This window comes from Rousettus aegyptiacus, unplaced genomic scaffold (genome assembly GCF_014176215.1).
Source record: "Rousettus aegyptiacus isolate mRouAeg1 unplaced genomic scaffold, mRouAeg1.p scaffold_m13_p_2, whole genome shotgun sequence".
Classification (NCBI taxonomy): Eukaryota; Metazoa; Chordata; class Mammalia; order Chiroptera; family Pteropodidae; genus Rousettus; species Rousettus aegyptiacus.
In genome coordinates this window covers 171,053,169-171,080,218 of record NW_023416295.1, presented here as the reverse complement: position 1 = coordinate 171,080,218, position 27,050 = coordinate 171,053,169, and the positions used below count along the sequence as shown (strand labels likewise).

General features: G+C 59.4%; 1 protein-coding gene and 2 long non-coding RNA genes across 6 annotated transcripts in view; 2 read left to right on the top strand and 1 right to left on the bottom strand.

The window, feature by feature from the left end:
- Positions 1–4,807: 4,807 nt before the first annotated feature.
- Positions 4,808–6,466, top strand: LOC118613709. Its single transcript, XR_004955730.1, has 2 exons — positions 4,808–5,101; positions 6,060–6,466. It is a non-coding gene; the product is annotated as an uncharacterized LOC118613709 (long non-coding RNA).
- Positions 6,467–13,601: 7,135 nt separating this feature from the next.
- LOC107500819 lies at positions 13,602–16,766 on the top strand. Of its 2 annotated transcripts, none has more exons than XR_001594597.2 (3): positions 13,602–13,772; positions 14,166–14,218; positions 16,448–16,766. It is a non-coding gene; the product is annotated as an uncharacterized LOC107500819 (long non-coding RNA). The 2 variants fall into 2 exon arrangements; XR_004955881.1 differs by lacking the exon at positions 16,448–16,766 and adding an exon at positions 14,960–15,185.
- A 565-nt stretch (positions 16,767–17,331) lies between these two features.
- CACNA1I (calcium voltage-gated channel subunit alpha1 I) overlaps positions 17,332–27,050 on the bottom strand; it is a 101,552-nt gene continuing 91,833 nt past the window's right edge. For 2 of the 3 annotated variants that reach the window (XM_016126455.2, XM_016126458.2), the window contains 8 exons: positions 24,278–24,356; positions 23,512–23,633; positions 22,767–23,105; positions 22,381–22,527; positions 21,889–22,011; positions 21,156–21,321; positions 19,534–19,733; positions 17,332–18,685 (listed from right to left, as the gene is read on the bottom strand). In XM_016126455.2, the coding sequence (XP_015981941.2) occupies positions 18,080–18,685; positions 19,534–19,733; positions 21,156–21,321; positions 21,889–22,011; positions 22,381–22,527; positions 22,767–23,105; positions 23,512–23,633; positions 24,278–24,356 (1,782 nt within the window). In that variant the 3' untranslated portion in view covers positions 17,332–18,079. The remainder of the gene's footprint in view (positions 18,686–19,533; positions 19,734–21,155; positions 21,322–21,888; positions 22,012–22,380; positions 22,528–22,766; positions 23,106–23,511; positions 23,634–24,277; positions 24,357–27,050) is intronic. The other variant, XM_016126454.2, reaches the window with a different exon arrangement.

The following is a 27,050-nucleotide window of genomic DNA, read 5'->3' as shown; positions in this document are numbered from 1 at the left end:
GGACGGAGCTCAGCATGCTGGTCAGCTAGCTCTGCGGACAGTGCTTTAACCCCAGATCAGGCCAGAGCTCGCCTGCCCCCACTCCCTGGCCCCGGGGTGAGGCCGGTCACTGCTCACGTGGGCATCTGCGGGTGGCTTCTTTCTTACTCTATCTGTCTGAGTTTCATGGATGAATAAAAATCCCACAAATGAACAGTTTGAGTCCCAACTGCTGCTCTCTGCCAGCGAAAAGTCATAAAGAAAACAGCCAGACGAAACCGCCCAGGACACAGATCACAGCAAGTTGCTTCCGGGGTGCAGGGCCCATAAGAACCAACCCAAAGAGCTGCTTTGCATGAGGAGGACATCCTGGCTTACAGCCCAGTGGCTTCAGCAGATCCCAAGGAATGGCCTACGCTGGTGCTCAGAAGGCAGGGGCGTATGTAAGCACCAAGCTGGACATTTAGGTCCCTGGCCCTTCGTGGGGACCAGGCCCTGAAGCGATAATAACAGAGTGAGACATGTGACCCCGGGTGAGGCGGAAACCAGGGTTTCAACAGGTATCTGCACTTGCCACCCACCTGACCTCGCGAGGGCAGGGGCTTCACCTCCCCTGCTCTTGACCTTCTCATTTGCAAAATGGGGAGAACCGGTCCCTGCCTCCCCAAAGCTCCAGGGAAGCCATGGGAGGGGTCCCACAGCCTGAGCCCTCCCAGTCCGCACCCTGAGTCACAGCCTGAGTCGCAGCTGCTTCTTCCAGCGCGAGAGCCACCTTGGCCGGTGCCATCCAATGACTCAGCGCTCGGCCCGGGTGGGGGCGGCCTCCGCCGTCTGTGGATCGCGTCACTGTGAAGCCCAGTCTGCCGTGGCTCGTTGAGGAGTTGAGGAGAGTTCGGACTGCCCACTCAGGAGAGCCGCAAGCGAGTCCCAGGTGCCGCGGCTTCCCCGGGCTCCGGGGCATCTCAGAGCTCACTAGAGATACTTTCAGGAGCCTGGCAAGTGGCGGGCGAGGCTGGCCTCAGAGCTTTCCCCATGGACCAGCCGCCTGTCGTGATTTGCTGCAGGGACCTGAGACAGAGAGCTGGGCTCTGGCACTAACCTGAGTGGTGTTTGAGTGCCTGCTCTGCTGGGTACCCCCTTGTGACCCGGGCCCCCGACGTGGGTGCTGGTGCCTCCCCGGCCCCGCCTCCACCCCACACAGGCAAAGGACGGTCGCCAAGAACAAACGTCTGTCCTCTGAGAAGAGCAGAGGGCCCAAGTCACACTGCAGTTTTCCTCTGTCAGACAATTGTCCCTCCTTGAGACCCACTGCCCCTCCTAGGTGGTCCTGGCCCTGGGCCGCCTGCAGGTGCCCGAGCTGTAACCTCCCCCTGTTCAGGTGCGGGATGCAGGTGCGTCTGACCGCCAAGTGTTTGGGTGGCCCAGCAGAGGAGGCCAATGGCAATTGTGGCTTCAGAGGCATGGTTTCAGGCTGAGCTAATTAAGCTCCCAGGCCCGGGGCTTCTCCCACACGCGCCTCCCACATCTGGTGCTGCCAGAGTCCCCAGGAGTCAGGAAGGCAGGACCTTCTCTTCCTGCCAGAGCCCACCTCCAGCCCGAGCAGACGCCACAGCCAAGAGCCCTCTCCTGAGAGTCGGCTCAGCTCCATCCCATTCTCCTCTTCACTCTCCTCAATTGCTGCTCTTCATGCAGCTTCTCCTCCCCCGCGCCCACGCCCATCAGAGGTTTGCAGCCGGACTCATTTCTTGGCTAAGGGACAGGCCATCAGTCTTCTTAATCTGTCCTCATAAATCATCATCTGGGCACTCCCGAGCACCCCAGTGCCCCCATCCACCCCCCAAGTCCTCTGGGCACCAATCTGACACAGCACAGCGACCTCCCTGGGGGCCATACACCCCCGACTCGCCCAGCAGTGTCATTCCTCCCCCTTGGCCACGTGGGGGGCCCACAGCGGCTCCTGCAGGAATCCCGCCCGCAGCCTGGCAGCCGCCTCTCCTGTCGGCAGGGCCTTCTCCTGGAACCGGAACGTCTTAAGCTTGTTGGGTTCAATTGCCCGTGGAGTTCCAGTTAATCCCCCTGCCGGGAGCCTTAGGGGAGAGGAAGGATGGGAAGGACTTTTTTAGGACCCTAAACTAATCTTTGAGGGACCGGAGCTTTGGTGTGCGGGTGGAGCAGGGCACGCTGGGAGTCTGGAGGAGGAAGGAGAGTTAGAAGAAGCCCCTGGGGCTGTAGCCCCTGGGGAGACCTACCTGACCCAAGTGAAGGGACAGCATGACCAACAGGAGTCCAGCGCCAGGCCGGGCACACAGTGGGCACCCACGGTGGCTTGCTAAGGGGTAGAGGAGAAGTGCTGACCCTGGTGAATAGGGGTGTGTGTGTGTGTGTGTGTGCGCGCGCGTGCACGTGCGTGCACACACAACAATGATTTCTTGGTGGGGACAGGGCCCAGAGGTACCTTTGACTCCCACCACCACCCAAAGACCCGCTGGCTAGAACATACCCATTAAGGCATATATAGTCAGTCATTTAACTAAACTTGAGTTCGCATCTGCTCTGTCCCAAGAAGGCAGCAGTGAAAATGCAGAGATGATGAAAAATGCGGTTCAAACTTGATGAGGTATGCATGCTGGAAGGCTTCCTGGAGGAGGGATGTTAACCCCATGTCGGATTGGAGAGACCTACGGACCACCAGGCTAAAGCAACGGTCCTCAGCCTGCATTCTGAGACCAGCAGCACCTGGGACCTTGTTAGAAATGCAGACTCTCGGGCTGCATCAGACACTGAGGATGTGGCTCAGCCACCTGGGTCTAACAAGCCGTCCAGGTGACGTCGGTGGGAACCGCCGGGCTGGGGCGTAGGAAGACGGGCACAGGAGAAACCGACCTCCCAGGAATTCTCTCCTTCAGCCACGAGTTTGGGGCCTGAAGGCAGTTTCTGGGCTCCTCCCCAGGTGCTCAACCATCTTCGGGTTGACGGTGTGCACTTGGGGTGCCAGCAAAGCAGAAAACATGTCTCAGAGAGCTTCCCAGTTACTGTTTCTCCAAAAGCATCGACATGGTGCTCGTGGGAAATACCAGAATCTTGCTGGACAGTTTATCTGTTTTATCCCCCTAATCAGACATTAGGATTGCTCTGTGAGGTCAACGTATGTTTAGGTTTCCCAGCACTTGGAGCCGTCTTTCTGCCCTCCTGCTCTTGCCCTGGGGACGTCCCCTCCTCAGGAATCACCTCCCTTTAGAAATGGATCTCGCGGGAGGCGTTGAGACTTATGCTGAAGAGTCAGGCTTTTTCTGAAGATGTCTTCATCTTGTTCTTGAAAGGTATTTTCACTCGATACCGATTCTAGGTGGACAACTAATTGATCTGCGTTTTAATATTTGATGATATCGCTTTCCGGGTTCCTGGCCTCTATCATGCCGTCTCGGAGCTTTGCCTCCTATTGACCTGACATTCCCGCGGGCGTCTTTCTGTCTCTTCACTCCGGCTTCTTGTAAAAATCTCCTCTTCGCTATTCTGCATCACTGCCATGGGTCCACGCGTTGGGTTTTTTAAAAATCCCTTGCTTAGGATTTATCACGCACCCTGAACGGACATTCGCGTCTTCTATCAATGCCTGGAAATCCTCACCATTACCTCTTGGAGTCAATGATTCTCGCCTGTTCTCTGTTCTCCCTCTGGAACTCCAGGTGGATGTGCGTTCTCTCCTTCTGACCCCGACCCCGTTACTCAGCCTCCGCTGGCATTTTCTGTGTCTATTCCGCGGCCCTGCACTGTGCACTCTGCTCATCGTTTCGGCCGCGTCTTCTAGTTCACTGATTTGGTCCTGAGCTGGGATCGGTTGTCGTTCAGCCCATCCGGCACTGAGTTTCATGTTTCAGTCATCCCATCTCTCATTCTCAAAGTTCACCGATCGTTTTTATAGTCTTTTTTTTCCCTTCACCCGAATTCTTGCTCCTTCTTTCTTCAAACATTTTAAACGTACTTATTTTCATTCTGGTTCTGATCACTCGAACATCTGAAATCTTTTGATTTAGTTTTGCATGGGTGGTTTCTGCTGACTCTGACTCATCGTGGATTGTTTCCTGCTCTATTTTGCCATTCGAGGCTGCAAGCCTGACAGTCTTCTGTGGGAATCTGGGAGGACGCAGACAAGGGCTCCAGCTGTGTGCCCTGGTCTACGAACCCTATCCCACGTTACGCTAATGTCTTGGCTTGGGGTTTCCTGGACCACTCAGCTTACAAAATTGGAACTCAAGCCCAAGTGAAGGTCAACCTAAGCCGACACCCTCTCATGAAGGACTCTTTTCACCCTCGTTTATTGCAGAGGCCAAGACAAATGAGTGCCTTGTTATCAGTCTTTGCTAGAAGGTTGGTTGTTATAGGCCACCCTTACACTCAGGGTACCACTTTAAAGGTCCTAGCTCGAGACAAAGGTCTCAGTTCCTACTCTCAATTTTTTAATGAGCTCAAGATAAAATAATGTCTTCGGTTCCCCACATCACAGTTAAACCACAAGCTCCCAGGCTGCCGTGATGGGCGAATGCTTCACGGCATCTGGAGGTCAGCATCTGCTTCCTGTTTCTGTTATCATTTCTGGCTCTCAGGAATTGCCCTTCGTTCCTTGCAGACGTAGCTGTGCGTTGACTTAAGAAGTTTGTGGTAACTGATCCTGCGTTTTTAGGTGTTTTGTCACAGCAGAATGTCCCCTCCATCCCCCGCCCCCGCCCCCACCCCCAGAAGATCTGACTATAGCGGAACGGATCTCGCTATTCAGCAAGCCATTTCTTCTTCCTTTGGGGCTCACAGCTAGATCGCATCCCAGCTCCCCTGCAGCTCAGTGTGGTCACGTGACTGCATTCCGTCCAGCGGGAGCGTTTCCAGGTCAGCCCATGAAAACCTCCCACACAACCCGCAGGACGAAGACAGAGGAAAAACAAGATGGGGGAACCGCATCCCCCACCACTGCTTGAAGGAGAACTGCCTTCCAGTCCGGACCTTACATGAGCAGCAAAGAAGCAGCTGGGACTTCGGGGTTCACCTGCTACAGCAGCTGGCGCCCCTTAACTGGTAGAGCGGCCCTCCACGTTGCCAGAATTAAAGTCCCACGTACAGGCGTTCCACGGTTGAGTATTACACACATAATCTTTTCAGGGCTTAGGGACGTCAAGCGTTTGATCTGGCTCTCAGGAGGCAGGACTGCCAGCTCTGGAGCCCGAGGGGCCAGCCGGCATTGCGAATAGGACGATGGTCTGAGAAAGGTCCCCCTTCCCTTCCCTGCCCTGACTCTGGACCAGGCCCTGCACTGACCACTGAGTCCCCAGACCACTCAGACATGACCCCGCTCTTGAGGAGCCCCTGGGTATCTGGGATGCAAACAGACACAGGTGACCCCGGGATAAGGAGATGATGCCTTCGGTGGGACTGGGGACAGGGGCCGTGGTGTCTCTGGCAATGGCTCATTCGGGCTGGGGTTCCAGGTCCTGGCTGGGCTCCATCAGGCGCAGGACCTCGTGGCCCAGCGCCCTGGAGACAGAGAACCAGGCAGCCCTTGCCCCAGGCCCGAAACGGTAGGGCTCTGGGGGCGGTGGGAGGGGTCCTGGCTTAATGCTGCAGGACTTTGCGGCCTGCCCTGCGCTGCAAAATCTCATCTCCACAGATGGCACCTTGCTCAGCAGTTCCTAGAGTCCTTGGGCTGCCCGCTGGGCAAACGTGTCCTCAGGAGGCCACAATCACTGCAGAGTCTCATCCCAGGAACTGAGGGCTGCCATCGGGCAACCGGTGACATTCCCAGCACAGAGTCTACAGGCCAGAGGACAGGCATCTGAACTCCCACCCTTGATAGGTCACAGCCGGCAGGGACAAGAAAGGACCCTCCTCTGGGAACGGCCGTGCACTGCTCCCCTGCTCCTCCCAGCTGCCCAGGGAGGGAGGCGTCCATACCCCCCACCCCCAGCCAATGTGAATATGAGTGTGGTCAACAGGCCGCTACCGGCAAGGGTGGGAGCCAGGATTTAGGCCCAGTTATAACGCTATAAACTTAATATGATTTTATGTAATTTTAATATAATTGTATATGTCAGACTGGCTGGATTGGGTGCCCAGTTGCTGGAGGTTGCTGTGACGGTACCTTGCAGATGCAAATAACATCCCCCGTCCGTTGACCTTGAGTAAAGGAGATGACCTTGACGCTGCGCGTGGGCCTCATCGCATCAGCTGAAGGCCTTACGAGCAAAACGGAGACTTTCCAGAGAGTGAGGAATTCTGCCTCGAGACTGTAACACAGAAACGAAATGCTGCCTGAGTTTGCAGCCCCAATCACCTGAGCCGATTTCGTAAAATAAGCCCCTCTCCCATCCCCTCTCCTTCCCCCACCTCCTCTTCCTCTCCCCGGCTTCCTGGCCTTGTGTACCAAACACCGAGGGGCAGTCCCTGTCTTTCAGGTCACGGTCAGTCTCTCGGGAATTCAGACCCACATGCCACACCAGCTCTGATGGCCCCAGAGGAAAGGGACAGAGGGAAAGCCAGGGGGCCCAGAGGAGGGTGTGGCCGATGCCACTCAGGTTCACTTGTGGACAGAAAGGAGGTGATGGGGGGGGGGCTGTCCAGGCAGGGAAGGCAGCACAGGCAAAAGCAAGGACGTGTGACAGTCCATAGTGGGACCAGGGAGTGGTCAGGGCCACTGGGCCATGGTAGGGGGCGAGGCAGCCATGAGGCTGAGGAGAAAGGTTTGGCCCAGTCTGAGAAGAGCTGGCTGAGAAGTTTGCGCTTTGTTCTGGAATGTCATGCCCACCCCCAACCCTCCACACCCATCCTGGGCCTGATTCCCACCCGCCCAAACTGAAATGTCGAGCAGACCCCACGCCGGGGGAGCTGCCGGAACAGGAGGTGGTGGAGGCAGGGGCCACCTGGCCCAGCGTCTCCCCAGAAAGCAGCCGAGGCAGGCGCAGAGGAGTCTGCACACCATACCCGCCCCCCAGCCTCGGGCGGCCGGCGGGCAGTTATTGGGTTGTGTCTGCTCAGCGTTGACCGCACGGCCGCCCAGGGGGGCCGGTCCCTGGGAAACACAGCGCCACTTAAAAACCCAGCATCTCCTACCCATTCCCGTCCTGCCGCACGCTCTGCAGGACAGAAATCCCAGAGGGAAGAGGACGTTCGAGCTGGGGCTGGGGGTCACGGAGCCGGCTCCGTCCATCGCTGCAGACGGAGGCGCCCTGGGCACGGAGCACCGAGTGTCACCATCAGCCGGCGGCGTCCCTGTCAAACTCCCACGGTTCCTGCAGCCTGGACCAGCCCTCTGACCTTGATGGGGACCGATTTTGGTCACTGGACTGAACTCCAGAGAAAAATTCTCTGCACCTTCCTCCTCTGGTTATCCCATTTTAAAGCAGAGCCTCCGGGTTTCTAGGATTAAAGAGCAATGAGAGAGCTGTAAATGCTGGTTAGTCTATTAATTAGCTGTTAAGAATACTCACAAGCCCACAGACATCTGGGGCGAATAGTTTATTTTCACTTATATTCTCCTTAAGACCTGCAGAGCCAGCTGGAAAGAACACAGACCCTGCAGCTGGCCGATCGGGGCTGGAGTCCGAGGGCTGCCAGTGCCGGCCGGTGGCCTCCGGGCAGGTCACATTTCCTTGTGCGCAGAAGCGGGACTAATAACTTCCGCTTCACCAGGGTGCCGTGGGGGTGACGTTCATTGTAAGTGCTCGGCCAGCATCTGGGCCCTCCACGCCCAGCCCCCCACCATTCCGACACCTGTCTCTTCCTCTGTCCCTACGTGGAGAAGCCTGTGGGGACATGAGACATGTAACAACTAACATTATCCCTGGGGCGTGAGGGGTGTGAGGAGGGTGCTGGCCAGAGAAGGTGGCTCAGGTGGGGGACAGCGTGGGACAAAGGCCTGGGGGCCTGAGAGTCTGGATGATGATCTCCACCCTGCTTTCTTCCTTCTCTTACGTGGCCAAAACATGGGCTTCGGTTGCATATTTATGGGGATGGGGTGCTTGGGGAAGGCCTTTACCGTGCCTCTTTGATACCGTCAGAAGCAGCAGTTCAGATGGAGCCCAGGACCGAGCAGCCTCCTTCCTTATGAAGGGAAGGAACTGGGGCGAGGCTCTGAGCCTGGGGGGCCATGAGGCATAGTCACCTCTACACCGAGTCACTATCCGTATGGGGCCTGAGTGGGAGCGAGGTCCCCAGAAGCCTCCAGCTGGGCAACCGAGCAGCAGACCTGGAAGGGAGGAGGCCAGCCTCTAAGGGGGGGACAGGCCGAGAGCAGCCGGGGCCTCCCTGCTGCGCACCTGCTCTGTGGAGGAAGTGGGGCCCCTGAGGTGAAGCTCATGCACCTCAGGATCCACAAGCTCCTCCTTGCTCCAACGCAGAGGCTGCAGATGCGGCCCTCAGGAAATGGAGCCCCGTTACCCAGTCTCACCCACCTGGCTTGCTGCACCTCCACTTCCGAGCGGGAAACGGAGGCACAGAGGGAGACGACGACGCCCCCAACACAGCTCAACCCTGGGGAAAGCCCAGCTCTGCCACTTCCTCACCACGTGACCTTGATGGAGTGACTCCCTCATGCCTCAGTTTCCCCACCTGTAAATTGGGAACCGTCGTTGCTTCCTCATGCGCTGGCCATAAGGCTGGAACGAGATAACACCTGCGAAAGAGCCGCACCTGACGTCCAGCACATAATAACCCTTGATTGCAGTGACTCTCAGACCACAATGCTATTGTTCTAATGTTCTCCCATTAAGCACTCAGTTAGGGGTTTTCTTTTTCCCAACATTTCATTAGGAACATTTCAAACACATAGCACAGTTGAAAGAATTTTTAGTGAATGTCCGTATACTATAAATGGTAGGATTCTACCACTTACGTTTTATAATACTTGCTTTATCAATATCCATCCAACTACCCATTTTATTATTTGATGCATTTCAAAGTGAACTAACATCAATCTAATTCCCCGTAAACACATCAGTGGTTACTGTTTTGGACATAAAATTTACCTGTAATGAAATGCACAAATCTTGAAATCATTCGCTGAATTTTGACAAGTGCATGTGCCCACGTAACATAACCCCCTATCAGCATAAAGGACACGGCCCCCCTCCTGGAATGTCCCCTCATGCCTCCTTCACTCGGCCCTGCCTCTGCTCTCAGGAGGCAAGCACTGTCTTGATATATTTTCCCCGCCATGGGGACTAATCTTGCCTGGTGTACAATTTCACATAATATGAGACATGATTTCATAACAGTACCGTTTGTACTTGTATCAGTTATCTATGCCGTGTAACAAATTACTCCAAAAGTTAGCAGCTTAGAACAATAACACTTACGATTTCACAGTTTCTGGATGTGAACCAGGATGTGATTTAACTGGATTCTCTGGCTTGGGGAGTGAGCGAGCGAGCAGCAGAGAAGCCTGCGGGACAAAGACAAGAAGCAGACGGGCTGCAGGTAATGGGCTGAAATGGAGTGTATGGACCTCCCTCCCCTGCCTGTCATCTCCCAGGGGAGCACAAAGCGTCATCCTAGAGGCGCTTACATCGGGCCCTCAGGATAAGGAGACCCCCCGGAAGTCGCCAGCCTCATTCTGCACCTACCGAGGGCGGCAAAAGCTGGCCCGGGGCCCCAGGCAGCTGTGCAAGGGGAGGTCAGATCCACCCCCTGGGGAGAGGGCACAGCCAGCGGGCCCTGCAAACGCACCTCACGATGGATGGACGGACAAGTCAGTGCAGCGGGTGTGGAGGAAGAAGGCATCTCGCCCATGAGCTCAGAGAGGCACAAAACCTCTGCACTGGGCACTGTCCTCACCCAGGGTGGGGGAAACCTGGAGATGCAGGAAGGTTCCTCGTGGCTCGGTGCCCAAGCTGAGGCTTGAAGGCTGAGGGACCCCGAGCCAAGCAAAGAAGAGGCAGGAGGGAAAGGAGGCCGGCCGGGAAGTCAGGCTGGTCAGTCCGTGGGGCCCGGAGCACCCAGGGCCTTGCAGACCTCCGGGCAGCTCCTCGGACCCCCAGGGAGCCTCGGAACCGGGTTAGGTAGGCAGAGGCAGAATTAGATGGTATTGCACGTTGACCCCTTCCTGCCCCAGCCTGGGGTGAGAACAGACTGCAGCAGGGAGACTGTGAGCAGCCTCCCCAGAGGACAGGGAGCGGTGGCCACGCGAATGGGCGGAGTGTGGGCCACCTCTGCTGCTGGCGGCCCAGGCAAGGCACCTCCCCTAGATAGGCCCGCCAGATTTAGCAAATAAAAATGTGACTTTCAGGTAAACCACGGATAAATTTTTAGTGTGAGTGTGTCCCAAATATTGCATGAGACATACTTACGCGAAAAAAAAATAATTTCTGGTGTATCTGAAATTCGAATTTAACCGGGTGTCCTACTTTATCTGGACTCTGCTCTGAAGAGACGCCAGTGCCATTGTATGGCTGTCTTCCTTTCGTCCTCCAGGCCCTGGCTCAAACGACCCCCCCTCCACACACACACATGCACGCGCGCACACACACACACACACACACACGCACGCAGAGCGAAGCCTTCTTTGTCCACCCAGGTGGAGAGGCCTCCTCCCTCTGCTCCCCTGCAAGCCGCTCCGTCACATGACCTGCTCCACTGCCTTCTGGCACTCACGGGCTCGGATACGTCTGGCACTCATGCGTCTGTGCGTTATTTATCATCTCTCTCTCGCTCTGAGATACAGGCCCAGGAGCTCAGGGACTTGTTGCTGCTGTATCCTCAGCACCGAGCATAGGCCTAGCACATAGTACGTGTTCAACAAACATTTACTGAGCGATGAAAAAGGGAGGATGATGCCCCGGACGGGCAGTTGAAAAGGGGGGGCGAGAGAATGTGGGTGACCTGAGGGCGCTGTGCACTTGCTGGTCCTGCCCATCCCACCTCCTCCCGCCGGTGACTTGTCCTCTCTCCAGTGAGGCTCAGGGGCAGGGCAGAGCCCAGCCTGGCTTGCCCAGCCTCCCCTCCCCACAGATTCCCACGGTAGCCCGTTACCATGGCAACGGCAATCTGAGGTCACAGCACTGGAAACAGGAGGACGCCTCTCTCCTGGAGGAGTCGGAATCTAATTTTCATTAAAGCCACAATAGTGGTTTTGCATAATCGTACATATATTAATACCTAACATGCTAGTGTTTATTTGGTTAAAATTCATGAATTCAGGTCTAAGTAAAAAGTGCTGATGGCTAAAGTTTTCATTTTCTTAAAATGTTCCTGGTTGTTGTTGGTTTTTTTTGAAGTCAATTTCTCTCTCGGCAGCGACTTGCTTTTAATCCCATTATTAATGGGTAAGAGAGAGGAAAGCAGAGAGCAGGGCCCCGCTCCCCAGGGGCCTGGCGGAGGGGCTGAGAGCTGAGCACATGCCCCCCAGCCATGGAGGGGGCAGTGTGGGTGCCGGCCACCCCCGCACCACCTCCCTGTGCGACCCGGAGCACACAACGCCTCCTCCTTGGGCATCGGTTTCTTCTGATAGAGAATTGAGGGAAGGGCTTAGCTGGTCCTGGACGTGCCTTTGGCTTCCACAGTACAGGCACGTAGCTGACATTTGCTGAGGCTCAGCCCGGTACCAGGCTTCAGGCTGGGAGGACGGACCATGGTCCCTGCCCTGGGGCTGGGACTCAGTCGACAAGCAGACAAAGCCATAGAGCAGCTGGGAAGGCTTCCTGGAGGAAGTGATACTTGAGCTGAGACCTGACGGGATCAGTGCGAGTTAGCCAGGGGAAATGGAAAAAGGGAACAGGTGAGGCTAGAGGGGCCCAGTTCTATAGAACACTGGGGCCAAGGAGGTGTTTAGACTGAGCTGGGACACAGTCGAGGGGCTGCCATCCCGAGTCCTGCGTCCCCTCCACCACTGGCCACGCCTGCAGCTGGGCCTGAGCACAATGAGTAGGATTTGTGCACGCTGATCTGTCTCCCCACTGGTGTGGAAGGAGCTCAGGACAGGGACATTCCAGAATCTTCTCTGTGGTCCCAGCACCCAGGCGGCTCGGGACTCAGTAGCTGCTGTCCGTCACGCCATCATTGTCACGATTACCGGTCGAGGGTGCGTCCGAGGCCTCTGGCTTCTCAGCCTGCACAGTTGCCTCTCCCGCCCCAGACCTGGGCCCCCCCTCGGGCAGGCAGCAGGACGAAGTCACAGGCAGAGCAGGGACTGGGCTGGAGATAGAGGCACGGGGCCCTGATGGGGAGAGGCTGACGAGGCCTGGGCAAGGGAGCGGGGAGGGGCCTGGCCCGAGTCTTCTGCAAGAACAAGGCGTCAGCGACAGAGTGGAGACAGAGGCCGCAAAGCGCAGGCCGGGAGGAGGGCCGCAGGCAAGGGAGCCGTGAGGGCGGGAGGGCGGGGGAGGGCGGGGGCCAGCCGAGGGGTCAGAACTTCATCTCCAAGGGGGCCCAGAGCCCTGGGAAGATAAGGGGTCCGATGGGTCTGGACACGGCACTGATTGCCGGAGGCTGAGGACTGGATGGGTCGGCACTGATACTGGGAGGTCTGACAGTGCAGGGCCCTCCAGGGAGATGAGGCCTGGGCGGGCAGCAGAGCGCGGTCGGGGGGCCAGGGGGCGAGGAAAGAATGACGGAAGTAGAGGCTCAGCGATGGCGTTGGAGGAGGCAGAGGGAGGAGCCGAGGGCAAGGCCCAGGTTTCGGGGCGCGGGAGGGACAGGGTGCTGGGCAAAGGCCATCTCAGGGTTTTAGACATGTGGAGGCTGAGGTGTCAGATGGAGTCCAGCAGGCCTGTCTCGAGGGGCTGGAGTTAGAGGTCTCCCCAGGGAGCCAGGGCTGGCTGTGCAGCTAGATCGGGCCTCCTGTGAGAGGAACAAGGCTCAGGACGGGGAGCAGGCTGGCCCTGGACCACGCTCAGTCTCAGGCCCAAGCCTGTCCTGTAGAAGACCCACCCTGCCTCAGCTTTCTCAGCTGACAAAGGGGTCGGATCCCTCTCTGGATGGAGGCAGGCAGCCCTGGAGCAGGGGACAGTCCCGCCCTCATAGTCCGGGGCACTGTAACAGGTGGTGGTGTCTGCACACACGTGCACACACTGCATGCACACGCACATGGGTGTGGCCTCTCTCCCGGCACCCCACTCTGTCTAGCGAGGCAGACACCCAGGCGGCAAGGCCTTTAAGGGGTCCCCAGTGAGACACACAGAGCAGGGAAAATCAGGCGCTCTGAGCAGTCCTGCAGTCAGCTCGGAGCGTCACGTCCATGCCAGGCCAAGGGACTAGATGGCTGCAGAGATTCTCTATTATCTCTAAGAGCCACAGCGGCCACGAGAAAGGGGTCACGAGGCAAAAGCAGGGGACGCAGGAGCAAGAAGACAAAGGGTATTGAGGAGACAGGGTGACTCTGGGCCGGAGGGTCAGGCCCTCCTACAGGGTGTCCTCAGTTCACCCCTTCTCCAGGGTGGGCAGGGCCCCGGGGGGAGGGGCGATGTGGCGCTGGAGGTCACGCCCGATGTCCTTGTGCCGTGCCCCTGAGGAGAGAAGAAAGGACACACAAAGGGGACTAGAGGCCCAAACGAGGCTGGCAGGATGTGGGCGGGACCTCTGGCCACCAGCAGCCTATCAAAGTCCAGGTTGCAGTCTCCCTGGACCCGCTGGGCCTCTTGCCTCATCCTGGAGGGCAGGAGGAGAGCCGCCCTTCCCAGGGACGAGGCCACAGGAAGCTGGGCCTGAGGCGAGAACCCCGGTTTTGCTGTGCGCCCATCCTCATTCCCTCCTCCGAGCAAGCTCACAGCGTTCCCCTTGGCGCTTTCTCCCTGTTCTGCTCTGGGGCCACAGTGCAGGTGGGCCGCCCTCATCCCTGGACCCCAGAGGTCAGGCCTGGCCAGTCGGAGCATGGCAGAGTCCACGGATTTGCCAGGCTGTCGGCATAGCAGCTCTGGGTCCCCGGGGTCAGGGGGTGGGGGGCAGGCCTGAAGCCTGGGGTGCTGGTGCCCACTAAGGGGAGGGGGAATGTAAAAGGCAGGCGAGCCGAGAAGGAGAGAGAGACTGTGCCCTAAGGGGTAGCAGGAGCCCTGGGTGCACCGGTTCCTGCAGCCGGCCCTCCTCTGGGCTCCTTAGCGACGAACCTCTGGGCTGTTTCCTCCCTGTGCCCTTCCTCCCTCCTCCCTTTTCTCTCCCTGGCTTTCTTTCTTTTATTCTTAAGCTCATTTGAGTTGGGTTTTTGTCCTTTGCAGCCAAGAGAGTCCTGATGATACGCATAATAGGAATTCGGGAAACGGTGCCAAGGGTAAGTAGGTTACTATTCCTGGGCGAACCCTCTCGCCCAGGTCCAGCACGTTGGCTGCAGAGCCGGAGTGTGAGAGCCGGGCCCGGCCACCTCCCCGGCCCAGCAGACCCCAACCATACAGCCCGGCCTTGAGAGGACCCTTCCGTGGGGCATTTCTCTAGGTCCCAGACACCCCAGGTCCCCAGCCTGAGAATGATAAGGGAAACATAACCACCCCATCCCTGGGGAACCCAGCTCAACACCCACCCCAAAGGGGAAAGGACGGCGTTCTCCTTGGACAGACACACACAAAAATTTTGAAATAGGCTTTTGGGTTTTTTATTCAAAACAACACTGGTGGCGGCTGCCGCTTGGTTTCTCTATGCCCAGGCCACGTGGGCCGGCAGGGACCAGCGCCATCAGCAACTAGGAGGGAGGCTCATTCACACCATGGAAACTGTACAGCGACTGGGAGTGCAGTAGTCACAGCAGCAGGGCCGGACTGAGGGCTTCCAGGAGGAGGCAGCCTCTGCCTCCTCCCCAGGCCTCGGCCCAGCCCCAGCCAGCCAGGAACACTGATTATAACACTAAGACAAAAACAGTATATGTATCTGGGCTAAGTAGCGGCTCCTAAGACCTCGAGCCCTTACACAGCGCAGCAAAGGGGGCCAGAGGTGGCCCCGGAAACAGAAGGCTCCAGGGGGAGGATCTGGGGGGGAAGACAGGCAGATGGGTTGATACCGTGCACACTTCATCTTTTAGGGGCCTGCCAGGTGCAGGAGAAGGCCAGGCAGGGGACAGGAAGAGGTGTTGGCAGGGGTAGGTCACAGCCCCAGCTGGTCTTGAATCCATCTGTGCAGACAAGTTGCCTTCCAGCCACCACTCTGCAGGGCCCTGCTAACAGACAGCTTGGGGTATCCCGCGCCAGGGTCCCCACTATCCCCAGAGCCAGGCCCATGTGGATTAGGGTAAGTTTGTGCTTTTGTGATGGACAGGCTGTAGGATGAGGGAGGGCAGAGGGACCATTCACCCAACCCTTCTCCACTTCCGCTTGTCCTGCCCGGCCAATCCCTGCTTCCCTGCCCTGCATCCCCTGTAGCAGGAAGGTCACATCCATTTGGGTCCCTCCAGGAACCAGACCCATCTCCCACGACACACCCTGCGCTGTCCTGCCAAGCCACAGTCAGCTCAGGCCAGCCCCTTGGCCTGGATGGCCCTCCGCACAGGTCAGCTTGGTTTGAGGCCCCAAGGTTCAGAGTAAAGGAATGACTTCGTGTCAGACACACCCGAGATGTGTTCCTCGCCCAGCCACTTACAACCCGGTGACGCCCGGGAAGTCACTTCCCTGGTGCGTGCGAGGAGCAGCAGTGCACACCACTCCAGGCACCATGCAGGGTGACAGCTAATTAAACAGGATGGCGCCTGGGCCCAGAAAACGGAAGCTGCTGACCAGCGTCAGGTGCCGGCCCCTTAAACCCAAAACAAGTTAGTAAGTACAGTTGGGTCCTCCACGTGGTCCCCCCTGGTCCCACCGCCCCTCTTCTGGGCTCCGGCTTGCGTGTCCCTAACGCGCAGCCTGCTCCCCTCTAACTGCGACTGCGCGGCCCCCGAGGTGCTGGTGGGAAAGGCTGGCAGAGACGGACAGGACTACCTGTGCCCTCTTTCCCCAGACGAGCGCCCCAAAATGAAACAATCGGCACAGCAAGGGAGGCCGGCCCCAAACCCCCTGGAGCATCAGCTTGGGACTGGTGCCCACTGTCCCCCACCAGGTGCGGGGCCGCGTGGGGCAGGAGGTGACAAGACCCCTGATGGGGAGGGCCCGGCTGAGGACCCAGGATAGAGGCTGCCATCCTGGGAGGGAGCCCTGCGCTTGGGCAGTGCCTCAGTTTCCTCACCGAGACCCACCGTCTACATTTCAGGGCGAGGAGAGGGAGGCTCCAGGGCCCTGACGGCCATGCCGGCCCAATGCCACGGAACCACAGAAGCCCGTGGCCGGGCTCCGCCTTCCGAACCCACCCGCTTTGAACGCAGCCGCTGTCCCACATTCCAGGTGCTCAGGTGCTGGCCCCTGGCGGTGCCCCAGCCTCTTTGCTGCCAGGGCCATGAGTGACCTTGGGCTGGCTGCACTGTGCCTCTCCAGGCCTCAGTTTCCTGACACGTTAAGTGAGGCTGACCACCAGCTCTTAGAGGAAAGAAGGGCTTTGCAGGCCACTGAGCTTAAGTCACTCACTACCTCCTTCCCCCACTCAGGCCCCAAGGTCCCTGTGCTGGCCTGGAAGACACCCAGAGACTATCTGAGCAGCCCCCTGACCACCACGTGCCAGCCCGGCCTGAAGCCAAGTTTGTTAAGGTCAGTGTTTGGGAACAAGGCCGAGGCCCCCTCGGCGGGGCCCAGTTGAACCATCTGAGAGCTCGAAGGCGATGGGCCTGGTTATTGCTGAAGTGCAGTGTGTCCCGAACCTGAGGCGTTTCCCACGACTCTGCCACCACGTCCCCGATCCTCCTCTCCAAACTGACTTGGCCACTCACTTTTAACTTGACCTAAGCAGTATGCCTGTCTGTGAAATGATGGGTTCGGTGTACTGTTTTTTTCCTAGTAAATACTGAAATAAATACGTAACTATTCAAGTAAAAAACGTACCCCTTCGCAAACCCATTTGGGAAGCTATAGTGAAACCTGATCTGCAGCTTTGGAAAGTCAGGGGGATGAGACGGGCAGGGGCAGGAAGGTGGGAGGACGCTGGTCTCCAGGTGACAGGTGTGAGGGAGCCGGGGCGGTGGCAGCTGGTCCCAGAGTCCAGGCGGGTCCCCCACTCCTGCTCCGAGCCCCATCAGATCTGCTTTTACCCTGAACTCCATTAGAGGGGGTCAGTGCTGCTCAGGGGGCAGCGGGGACCACGGCCTCCTGGACCGTGGCTCAAGGCCTGCCTAGAGGGTACGATGCCACAGCCAGCACAGACACGGCCAGCACCCCTGACCTTGCAGGCACCTCACAGCCTGCTCGACCCCCTTCCCTTTCCTCTCTCTCTCCTGCCGCCTCAACTCCTGCCCTCAGCTTCCGGGGAACAAGGCCACAACAGACCCCCCACCCCCACCCCAGGAAGTGCCCGTGGGAGCTGCCCTCCACCCCCACCCCAGCCTTAAGAAAATAGGACTATCACCCCTGATTTTTCTAAAGAAATACATCTAACTGACTGACTAAGAGTTTGTGGACTCTGGGCGTCTACGAAAGACTGTTTACACGACTAAACAGTCAGAAACAACAAGACAGACAACCCAATACTTGGGGGTAGACGGGGCGGGATCTTAGCAGCATTTCTTCTTTAAAAGAAAAAGAAAAAAAAAAAACGCACCCTGAATCACATCTCGTTTTCTGGCCTGTCCTCCTGGCCATGGGACCCTCAGAGGTCTGAGGCTCCTCTCCAGGCCACTCCCAGTCCAGGGAAGACGCCAAAGAGCACAGGTGCCAATGCCCCAGCAGGGCCATCGGCCCCCGGGAGGGTGGGGCGGCGTCTGGCCTGGGCCCTAAGCATCAAGCAAAGCCCCGTCTGGGCCGCAGCCCGCACTCCCCACCATTAGCACTTTCTGGAAGTCATAAGCTCTCAGTAAAAAAAATAAATAAATATATATGTCTGTCTCTCTCTATATATGCATATATATATATACACACGTATCTGCACGGGAAGGGCCACAGCTGGGCCACGGCTGGGCCTCATCTGGGCCTCGGCCCACCCAGACCCGGCTCCACGGCGCTGTCTGCACCTGGCGCAGGTGGGCCCCGCGCGGCGCCCGGGCTGTGGACCAAGTATTGCTGTCTGCCCCCTGGCTCCTGAGGTAAAGAAGGTGAGACGGGGCGGCCGGTGGCGCTGGCCCCTGCGGCCCTCATCTCTTCCTCTTGCTCGCAGCGTCTCCGGGCTGCAGCTCTCCTGGGGGCTCGGCTGGGCCCGGGGGGTCCTTGCTGCCGTCTGCAGCCCAGGAGGGGCTCCGGGCCAGCCCGCGGGGCCGGGCGGAGGCGCGGGGGCGGCCGGGGCCAGCGGCCAGGCTGCTGGTGCTGCTGAACCTCCTGGCAGGCGGGAGCCCAGGCGGTGCAGGCGGCGGGCAGAAGAGGGAGGTGAGTGAGAGGCTGCTGAGGGTCTCCGAGTGCTCGCTGCCAGCGCCCCCGCCACCCGCGCCACCCCGGCCCGTGCCCTCCTCGTCCGAGGGGTCCATGGAGTCGTGGTGGGTGCAGCCCGGGCTGGTGGAGCCCCCACTGCTGTGGCTGCGCTGGTGGGCCTGCAGCCCACGACGGCTGAACAGGCCCCGGCCCCGCAGGCTGAGGCGGCGGCGGGCAGCGGGCGACATGCCAGCCCGGGAGCCTGGGGCGGGCGCGGGCAGCCCCAGGGCACGCCTGGGACTGTCACTCAGGGTCAGGCTGTCCTCCAGCGTGGTCTGCAGGCTCCCCGCTGAGCTGCTGCGGCTGGCCTCCAGCGACGTGTCACTCCCCATGGCCTTAGAGGAGACAAGGAAGTGTGGGAGCCCCCTGGCGTCCCCCCCCACGCCCTGCTCCCCCTGCAGCCTCGCCGCCCTCCGGGGAGCTCCCTTCACGACGTAGCCAGCATCCCTGGGCCGCGCCCCTCTGCCGTGCCACCACTAGCTGAGCCTCTGGGTGGCTCTCATGGTCACCGCGATGGCCTCCAACTGGGCTCCCCACCCTGCTCTCTGGTCCTCAGGGGGCAGCCGAGGTCATCTTACTGAACCCAGTCAGACCCTGGGCCCGAGGGACCGCAGCCCTCTGGGACCTCACTTCCTACCACCCTCCCCCCTCCCCTCCGCCCCCACCTCTGCTCTGCCTGCTGCCCCCTCGGGGCCTTCCCAGCCCCTCCACCTGAGCCGTCGGCACCCACGCGCCCCCATAGCCCTTACCCCGTGCAACTTTCTCCCCCGCGTGTATCACCACCGAATCGACTATGCTTCTTACGCATTCATTCTGGGTTATCAGCTCTCCTCTCACACCCCTGCCACACACACACTACACACAGACCGTACGCCGCAGGGGCGGGGATTCTGCATTCCGTAGCTGCTGCAGCCTCCGAGCCTGGTACACAGACTGACGCACAGCCTGGCACGCGGCTGGGGTCGACGGCTACGGAATGAACAAATGCCCGCAAGAGCCCCGGGCCCAGCCCCAACTCCGCCACGAGGCCCTCTGTGTGCCCAGGGGGTAGCCCTGGCCAATCCAGTTCAGGCAGCCCCGCAGGGCGAGACTGCCCGCCCGCCAGACCTGCCCCTCCGCCGCGGCCTGGGACTCCAAGGCCCCACTCGGACGGCCCCCGCAGGGGTGCCAGGGGGCGCCATACCTGCCGGAGCAGGGTGCAGGTGACGCTGGGCGAGCGCAGAGATGCCCAGGAGCCCTGCAGGGCGATCTTGGGGAGGGCTCCGGCGCCGGCGCCCTGCTCCTGCCCTTGCTGGCCGGTGGACACAGCGGGGTGGAAGAACTCTGCTGGCATGGGCAGAAGCGGGTTGGAGGCCTCCAGGGAGAAGGGGTTTGGGGGTGCTGCTGGGGAGAGAGGAGAGGAAGCTGGGAAGCAGGCTGGGGCTGGCGGGCCCCTGGAGAGTGGGCTGGCGGGGAGGGGGCTACCTAACGAACTGACCGAACTGACCATGAAACTATAGGCTGGTCTCCCTCCCTGAGCCTCGCTGCCCCAGAACCAGGGGCAGCTGTGCGGCCCTCAGCCCAGAGCCAGGAGCACAACGGATGCTGGCTGTGAGCACCGCCCCCCAGGGCCTGACGCCCCGCGGGGTCCAGCCAGGCCTGGGGCCCCTCTAGACAGCAGGGAGGGTGGGCACTGCTCTGGGTAGAGCAGACAGAATACTGCTGGATCTGTCTGGTCTGCTCCACCGGGAGTAGAGAGGCCCAAGGACAGGGCAGGGAAAATGAGGGCCAGGCAGTGGGGAGCAGCCAGCAGCCTCTGCCTGCAGTCAGTCCCCTCGGGGCCTTGCAGGGCGAGGACGGGGTGAAGGCATTGGGGAGTATGTACCCAACATGGCAGGACAGCTTGAATGTCCCCAGGTGAAGACCTCCTATGACATCTCATTATTTAGGGAAAATGCAAATGAATGGTTAACAAAAAGGGACAAGAATTCAGTCAGTCCATCAGAATGGCTCTTGGGTCCTGCACCTTGACTTTTGGTTCAGGAAGTCTTGGACCTTAGCACTTCAGCCACCGGGTCCAGTGCAGAGGCCATTGGTGGTAAACAGTGTCCTTACAAATGTCACTCCACCCCCAGCTCCTGAAAGTGTTCAGAGCCAGGCCTCCCAGAAGAGTACTGGGTCGGCTTCAGGGTCTTGGGGGTCTCTGTTCCACTGAGCTCATCTCTCTGTCCCAGCCAGTGCCATGAAACCAGAGTCCTGTCACCATCCAGGAGAACTGGAAGTGACGTGCAGGCCAGCTCAGTCCTCTGTCCTCATGCCCACAGCCCAGCCGCAACTCCAAAGCACAGACATAAGATACCAAGGGTAGGGCCGAAGGATGAATGTCAGGACATTCTACTAAAGGGCTGTGGAGGTCGATGGGCTTTCTATTGTTTAATATCACCTTGTGTGACGATCTATGGGATCCGCACCTTTCAAATTCAGCTCTAGAAAAACGCCTCAGTAATTTGGCAGCTTTCATTCTGCTTAATGACAAGAGCTGTGTGTGCCAACTTGTTTCCCTTTTCCCTATAGCTCCCGGGAGGCTCAGTATGAAGCCTCCCTTAGCTCAGGTTTCTAATATAATTCTCTCTGTATTATTTGGCTCTTGATCGTCTACCATTTTTATATCAGACCTGAGATTCCTTTCTTTTATTGTCAGTCACCTGGTTCTTTGGAGACTCAATATAATAGTCTAGGAGAAAAGAGTAAGGAAAAGCCAACGAGCTCCCTCAGAAGGAGACGCCCGAGGCCAGGGCTGTGGGGAGCTGGCGAGGTGCCTCTCACCTTGGCTGCTCTCACGTTTCAGCCAGGACCGCACGGGGTTGAACGAGATCGTCTCCATCTCGCACAGGAAGTTCTCTGGACCCGAGGACACGGCCGTGTTGGACAAGGGGAAGAAGCATTCGCCCAGGTCCCCCACACGCATGGGCTCAGGTGGGTCTGGCTCACCCTGCAGGTGAAGGGAGGCCGAGGGGTTAGAACAGCGGCGAGGGGGACAGAGGCCAAGGCCGCCACAGCTGCCTTCGTTCCCCGGTACCACGGCCCTTCACTCAGGCCGCTCTCGCTGCCTCCGATGGCCGTCTCCTCGCTTTGTCCACCTGGCCAACGACTGTCAACTTCCAAAACCCAGGTGAAAGGGCCCCACCTTCAGAAAGCCTCTAATGTCCCAGGCAGGTCACAGTTTCCTGCTCAATCCCTTCCTGACTCTGAGGTCCTTGAGGGCAGTGGAGGGTCTTCTTATATGGATTTAAAAAAAAAAAAATAGAGTAACAAGGAACAGCTAAGACCACCGGATGTCATACTTGGGGTCTTGGCTGGGCTCTGTGACTTCAGGTAAATCACTCCACCTCTCTGAGCAGCCACACTGCCTTCATCTGACTAATGAGAGACGAGAGCCTGCACACAGCAGGTGCCACTTAAACGGCGCCCCGGGGATGAGCAGTGCTCTGGCTGGACGGACGGAGGCCAGCCTGCAAGGACAGACCCACTTGCCCGGCAGCCCACCAGGGCAGTTCACCTTGCTGTCTTTGGGGCCAAGCGGGCAGGCTGTGGGGTCCTCAAGACTCAGGTCATCACCTAGCAGGATGGATGAGGACCTGTCTGAGTTCAAGGAGAAGGCCTCTGTCTCGGCCAGCTGAACCTGCAGGGAGAGGTGAGAGCCTCGCGTCAGCCGTGGGGCTGGGATGGGGCGGACCTGGTCCCCCAGAAGGACACAGGGCAGTGGTCAGAGAGGTCCAGAGATGTGCTGAGCATGAATGGCATGCTCACTCTGGGCGGGGGGAATCTGCCTGATGGGGGGGACACAGTGGTATCACAGTCAGCGGAGTGCCAGGCCTGGGCTGGGCCAAGGGCAGGCGAGGTGCTGAGGGCCGTGAACCCCAAAGCTGGTCCACTTGCCCACACACCAAGGCCCCTGGAGGCTGGCCAGTGAGGGCCAGGTTGGCGGGACAGGTCTCTGCCGGGAGCTGGGTCTTCCCTCAGGCTGGCCCACCTTGAGGCACAGCCTTACCTCTTGCTTGTCATGGTGACACTTTCCGCAGCCGGCCGGCGAGGAGTAGTGGTGGAAGATGGAACCGGACAGGTTGTCGATGATAGTCAGCTCCCCCTCCAACGAGTCCTTGATGATTAAAGAGACGCTGTCCAGCCACAAGTTCTCCTAGGCGGACAGGACGGGCAGGGACAGGTGGGATTATCGCTGGGTGGGGGACCGTGGGGGGGCGGGGCACAGCTGCCTTCCTGGTGGTTCTCTGCACCCGTGGCCTGGGCCGAGCCCCTCATCACAGGGTCACTCCTTCATGGAGCTGAGCAGCATGGGGCCCCAAAGACGGCCGCGAGGGCGGCAGCCGCAAGGTCCCACCCTCGGTGACCCTGGCGCCCTCCGCGGCCCCTGCCCACCTGGGCTGGAGAGTAGCAGCGTCGGCACAGGCGGCCTTCGGCGTCGCCCCCGCCGCCCGCCCCTCCTGGCCCTCGGCCCGGCGCCCCCGGGGAGCTGGCGGGCGGCCTCGAGCCCGGGCCCAGGCCCTGCGCCATCTCGAGCTCGAGCTCGGCGTCCATCTCGGCGTCCTCCTGGGCCTCCTTGTTGCTGTCGTCCAGGTGCTTCATCAGCACGGCCACCACCACGTTGATGAGCACGAACTGGGCCGTGAGCACGAAGCTGACGAAGTACAGCGGCGACACGAACTGCAGGCTGCTCAGGCAGCTGCGCTCGTCCTGCGTGCAGTCCCGCAGCGTGTCCTGCGCCCGGGGGAGGCAGTCAGGGCGCCGCGCCTCTGCGCTCTGAGGCCGCCTTCTCGCCCTGCCCAGGCCGGATGCGGGCCGGAGCCAGGGGCCTCGCCGGGTGACGGGCGGGGCAGCAAACGCTTGGCATCAGGAGCAGTGACTGAGCCCCGGCCCCGGGCTGGAGTGGTGTCCCCTGGCGCCTGAGCACTGATCTGGGCACTATCCAGCATTCAGGGGTAGACAGAGGGCCCGTTCTGGCCTCGTCGGCACCCACTGTGCTCCCCGGTCCCGGGCAGGGGGTCCCTGCCCTCCTGTCCCCCGTGAAGTGGGGAGCTGGGCAGGCAGAGAGAGGGGGAGCTTTGACCAGCCCTCGCCCTCAGAACCCGGACTGAGTGCTCCCTCCCCTGCCTCCCGTGAGTACCTTCATGATCCCATTCCAGTTGTCGCCAGTGGAGACCTGGAAGAGCGTGAGGAAGGCCATGCCGAAGTTCTCGAAGGTGGCGTGCCGGCTCATGCCCTCGCACGGGTTCTCGTCGTTGCAGACTGACAGGAGAGAGAGGCTCAGCCGGCCCCCTGCACGGCCCCCTGCACTGCCCACTGGCCTCTCCTCAGAGCCCCGTCCACAACCCTCGGAGGTGCACGCGGACGGCACTCAGCCATGGATGGAGAAACTGAGGCTCAGGGAGGTGGCACATAGGCTGGGGCTCAGACTCAGGTGAGCCTGGCCCCTCCCCCACCCATGTACTGGAGTGAGGGGTGGGGGCGAGGGCTGGCCCCCAAGGGGGCCTGCTTTCTGGAGCCGACCCTGAGTTGTCCTTGGCTTGTGCCCGGCCGTTCTGCTTACAGGGCTGGTGCCAGCCCAGGGCAGACACTGGCTCATGGGGCCAGGGGGCACCCAAGGAGGTCTGACACCTGGGGGGCTCCAAGACAGGGTCCCTGGCATAGGCCTGGGGTGTGCACACAGACCCAAGCTAGCATCTCCCAAAAGTTCCTGCTCATTGGGATGCGGCGCGGATGGCCGAGAGCCGCCCATCACCCATGGCCTGCTGAGGACACTCCCCCAGCACAAAGACCCGATGTAACAATCAGGAGGTGGGGAGTGGTCTCAGGCCTCCCACGACCCATGGCCCGGCTCCGGTCGGGCTCCACCCCACCCCCAGCCTGCTGGGGGGCGGGGAGTCACTCACCCAGCTTCCCGAAGAGCTCCACCCCCAGGGCGGCGTAGATGAAGAACAGCAGCATGAAGAGGAGGCCCAGGTTGCCCACCTGTGGGGACAGAGGTGGGGCTGGGCTGGCAGGGCGGGGCTGGAGGAGGGGCGCTGGCCGGCAGGCTCCAGGCGAAGGGCCAGCCGAGGGTCGGGACAGCCGTAGCACTTTGCCAGGCCCTGAGTCCCTGTCTGCCGCCTGCCTCGCGACCCCCTCGAGGGCAGGCTGGCCCCGCACAGGGCACGGGGTAGTACTAAAACACTTGTGAAGCCTTTACTGTGAGCGGTCGGGGTTCAAGCGCTTCACAGTCATCAGCTCGCCTGCTCCACACGATGATCTGTAAACTCTCTTTTACCCCCGTTCTTCAGATGAAGAAAGCGATGTACCGAGAGATGAGGTACCTTGCCCAGGGTCACAGCATCCTTGTGTGGTGGGACTAGGACTGGCCTGCCAGCCCATGCACACAATGACACCCCTGTGCATGGTTAGTGCCATCCCACGGACGGATGCAGAGAGGGAGGGAAGAAAGTCTCAGCAATAATGCCACCTCCTCCACGAAGCCTGCTCAGATTCCTCCAGGCAGACCGGGATGCAGCCTGACAATGTGAGCGTAACTGGTGTGTCCCTGCCACTGTCCCTGCTGGTCTGGGAAGTCCTCGAGAGCAGGGACATAGCTAGATTAAGTCAATTCTGCTTCCTCGAGCCAGCACGGAGCCTGGCTACAGAGAGGAGAGAATACAGTAATCGAGCAAGCGGGACCGAGGGCCCCAGAAGCCTCCTGCAAACCCAGCCACCCCCATCGCACAGCTCCTGTGGGAGGAAACCGTCCCAGATTCTAAACCTATTTCAAATCTATCCATATGCCAGAGACCGCCTTTAACTCGTGTCATGGATAAGATAAGGCTCAAACGCATTCTTGCCCTAGAAATGAGATATCTGCTAGACACCTCAGAAGACCTGCATCAATGCAATCGGAAGCCGCTCACACTGACTGTCGGAAAGTGAAGCGCGTTAATCACAGCCTCCCAGGTTTCTCTGCTCCAGAGGAGAGTCTCCTTCCACGCTGCTCTACAATCACACTGACGGTGTCTGACTAATTAAATGATGCTCGTTCATTAATGAAACAAGCAATTACTGAGCACCTAGGAGGCAAGGCGTGAGGCCCCGGCAGCCGAGGGCATCGGGTGTAGCCTGGGTCCTCAGCTCGGCTTACCGCCCTCTGCGGGCCCAGGTCAGCAGTTTCTTACCCAGCGTCCACCTCGCCCACCTCCCCGCCCCCAGCCTCTCCCTCCAGTCTACTCTCCTCTCAGTCACCAGAGCGACCCCCTGAAAGGTTGGGGCCCCCCTTGTCCAGAAGCCCCCGTGGTGCCCGCTGCCTGCAGGACGAAGCCCAAGTTGGCTGTCCTGGCACTAAAAGGCGTGACCCAGCCCTGTGGACAGCATCCCCCCCAGCCCCAGCCTGACCTTCCAACCGATTACAACCTCGCGGGAAACAAAGCCGTTGGCATGTTCTGTTCCTCTGCGGGGAAGAATCCCTCCCTGCCTTTGCCTGGCAACTGCCTCCTCCCTACCCCTTGAAACCCAGGGCACCCGTCGCCTCCCCGGAGGCGGCCTCCCCCGGTGCCGCCTCCCTCTGAGTGGGGCAGAGCCTAGAAGGAAGGGGCTGATGTTTCATTTCTATAGCACTTTACAGAGGACCGAGGGACTGTACAGGGTCAGCTGGTAGGTTTTGAGGGGGAAGCCCCCGCTATGCCACACGGCACCTGGCACTCGTGTCTCTTAAGGTGCTGCCGTACCTGTCATCACTATCGTACCTGTCATCACTATCGTGTGTCTCCTGCTAGAACCTGGGACCTCCATGTGCCCTGTGCCAATGCAGGGTTAGCCTGAGGGGCCACCCACGGATGCCCAGGGCTCAGAACCACGGGAAAGGGAGGGGGAAGGGAGGCCAGCGTGGCTGGGAACACTCACTCCCCACCCCCATCCCCAACCTCAGCAGATTCCTACATGGCACCCAGGTCCCATTCGGTGCTTTATTAAGTTTTTACTATTTTAAACCTCAAAACACCTTTTTGAGATAAGCACTGTTATCATCCCCCATTTCACAGCCAAGGAAACCAAGGCAGGAGAAGTTGAGTCACACGCTGAGGTCTCTCTGGAGCCCAGGCTTTGGCCCCAGGCAGGGTGGCTGGAGTCTGGGCTCCACCCACTTCCTTTCTGCACAACCCCCAAGCCCAGCACTCACCCCCGTCTCCCATGGGACAAATTCCTCTGAAGGGATTCAGTGTTAGGAAAACCACATCTCTAGGAATAAACATCCCCACTTTCAGCCCAGACCTCATGAGAGCCATGTTGATTCCCCTTTGGAACCGGCCGCTGGGAAGCGCACCCCAACCTGGAGAACAGAGCTCACTCGTGCCCCCAGTCCAGGGCCCCGCCAGCCCTGGCTTCGTTCTCGCCTTCCCTGGGCTATTCATCTTTCATCCTTGTTTTAGGGTGCTGCGTCTGTGTCTTTTATTTTAAGGTGCCTAAAGTTTCCTAAGACTGGATGAGTCAGAATGAATAAATGAATGTGTACAAGGCTCACCTCAGAGCAGAGGCCACCGTGGGCAGAGGCATAAGCAGTAAGGGGAGAGGCGGAGGGAGAGCTGGACTGCAGAATTCCCAGAAGGAAAGATGCACCCTCTGTGGCCCTGACCCATCTCCCCTGCACCGTTGACCAATGCAACTGCGGCGGGCAGGGACAGCTGTCCT